Here is a 1,378-nt window from a genome sequence, read left to right as displayed (position 1 = left end):
GGGGGGGTTCCCCGACAGCGCTGTTAGGAGATGAAGTGAGTCTGGGGGGTGATTTGTTCCAGCTTGTGGTCAGCTGGGTTCGCTGCTGCTTCGTAATTGCAGATGGTGACTTCATGGCGATGAGCCTGAGTTAAGATAAAGTGCATTAGGGCAGAGGAGAGCAGAAGCCAAGCACCCCCCCTGAAACAACTGACTGGCAAGAGCTGAGCAGGTTCCAGTCCTACAGAATTCTCATCACAGACCCCTCCACTGCTCCACACCCACCACTCCAACTTCTTCCTCACCGCTGGAGCTCCACTTACACTAAGATTTAAAGCCTGTTTCACACTGGTAGCACAGCCTCGCTCACCTCTGCTCCCACCTACCTCTGTCCACTCCCCTTTCAGGCCTATGTAAAAAATCTTCGTTGTCTCTGCCCCAAAGTTCTTTGGAAAGTGGATGGAGAGGTGGTAAACGTTGGAGAAACGGGCGATCCTGAAAGGAAACACACTCTGGAAGCAGAGCTGCCTGCACAAGCTGGGCTGTCACCTCTCAGCACAGTGCCAGAGCTCCTCCAGCTGCAAGCTCCAGGTCATACACAGGAGCAAATGACCAGGGTCAAGAGCAGCAGTTTCCCTCCCACTCATGACACTGTTTTGACTCGGCACTGGGGAGGCCACAGCTTGAGGACTGGGGCCAGTTTTGGGCACCACAGGATAAGAAGGACCTTGAGGGGCTGGAGCAGGTCCAGAGAAGGGCAGTGAAGCTGGTGAGGGGCTTGGGGAACATGATTGTGAGGAGCAGCTGAGGGACCTGGGGGGGTTTAGTCTGGAGAAGAGGCTGAGGGGAGACATTGCTCTCTGTGACTCCCTGACAGGAGGTTGGAGTGAGGTGGGGTTGGTCTCTTCCCCCAAGTAAGAACAGGCAGGACAAGAGGCAATGGGGTTAAGTTGCAGCAGGGAGGGTTTTGATGGGATATCAGGAAGAATTTCTCTCCTGACACTGGAGATGCCTTGGCCCAGGCTGCCCAGGGAGGTGGTGGAGTCACCACAAAAAGGTGTGGATGTGGCACCTGGGGACATGGTCGTGTTGGGCTTGCTAATCTTAGGGGTCTTTTCCAACCTTAATGATTCTACAATTCTGTGGCACCAGATCATTCTGCACCCCAAAAAAGTGCCAGGCTGTAGGCACAGGCACCTCCCTGGCTGTAGGGAGGAGGTTTTCAAAAGAGCTCCCACGTGACAGGGGCAGGACAGAGCTGAGGAGGCAAATCCTACCAGAGGCAGCTCTGAGCCAAGGGACAGGGGTGCCCTCTGCCAGCACCCCCCAAAGGCTGCAGCACAGCAGTGGGTGGGGCAGCACAGAGCCCCCGTGCCCCCCGGGCAGTGCCATACTTGGT

At 55.9% G+C, this 1,378-nt stretch overlaps 1 protein-coding gene across 1 annotated transcript; it reads right to left on the bottom strand.

The window, feature by feature from the left end:
• Positions 1-23: 23 nt before the first annotated feature.
• Positions 24-491, bottom strand: PITHD1 (PITH (C-terminal proteasome-interacting domain of thioredoxin-like) domain containing 1; the record flags this gene model as incomplete). The annotated part of the gene is made up of 2 exons (XM_008947395.1): positions 24-125; positions 366-491. Coding segments are annotated over 2 exons (228 nt in total), but the record flags the coding sequence as incomplete, so codon positions are not given.
• Positions 492-1,378: the final 887 nt, after the last annotated feature.

The sequence above is a fragment of the Merops nubicus genome, unplaced genomic scaffold, assembly GCF_000691845.1.
Source record: "Merops nubicus isolate BGI_N331 unplaced genomic scaffold, ASM69184v1 Scaffold29429, whole genome shotgun sequence".
NCBI classification, from domain to species: domain Eukaryota; kingdom Metazoa; phylum Chordata; class Aves; order Coraciiformes; family Meropidae; genus Merops; species Merops nubicus.
Note: the sequence above shows the minus strand (reverse complement) of the source record. Positions and strands in the feature narration are given on the sequence as shown.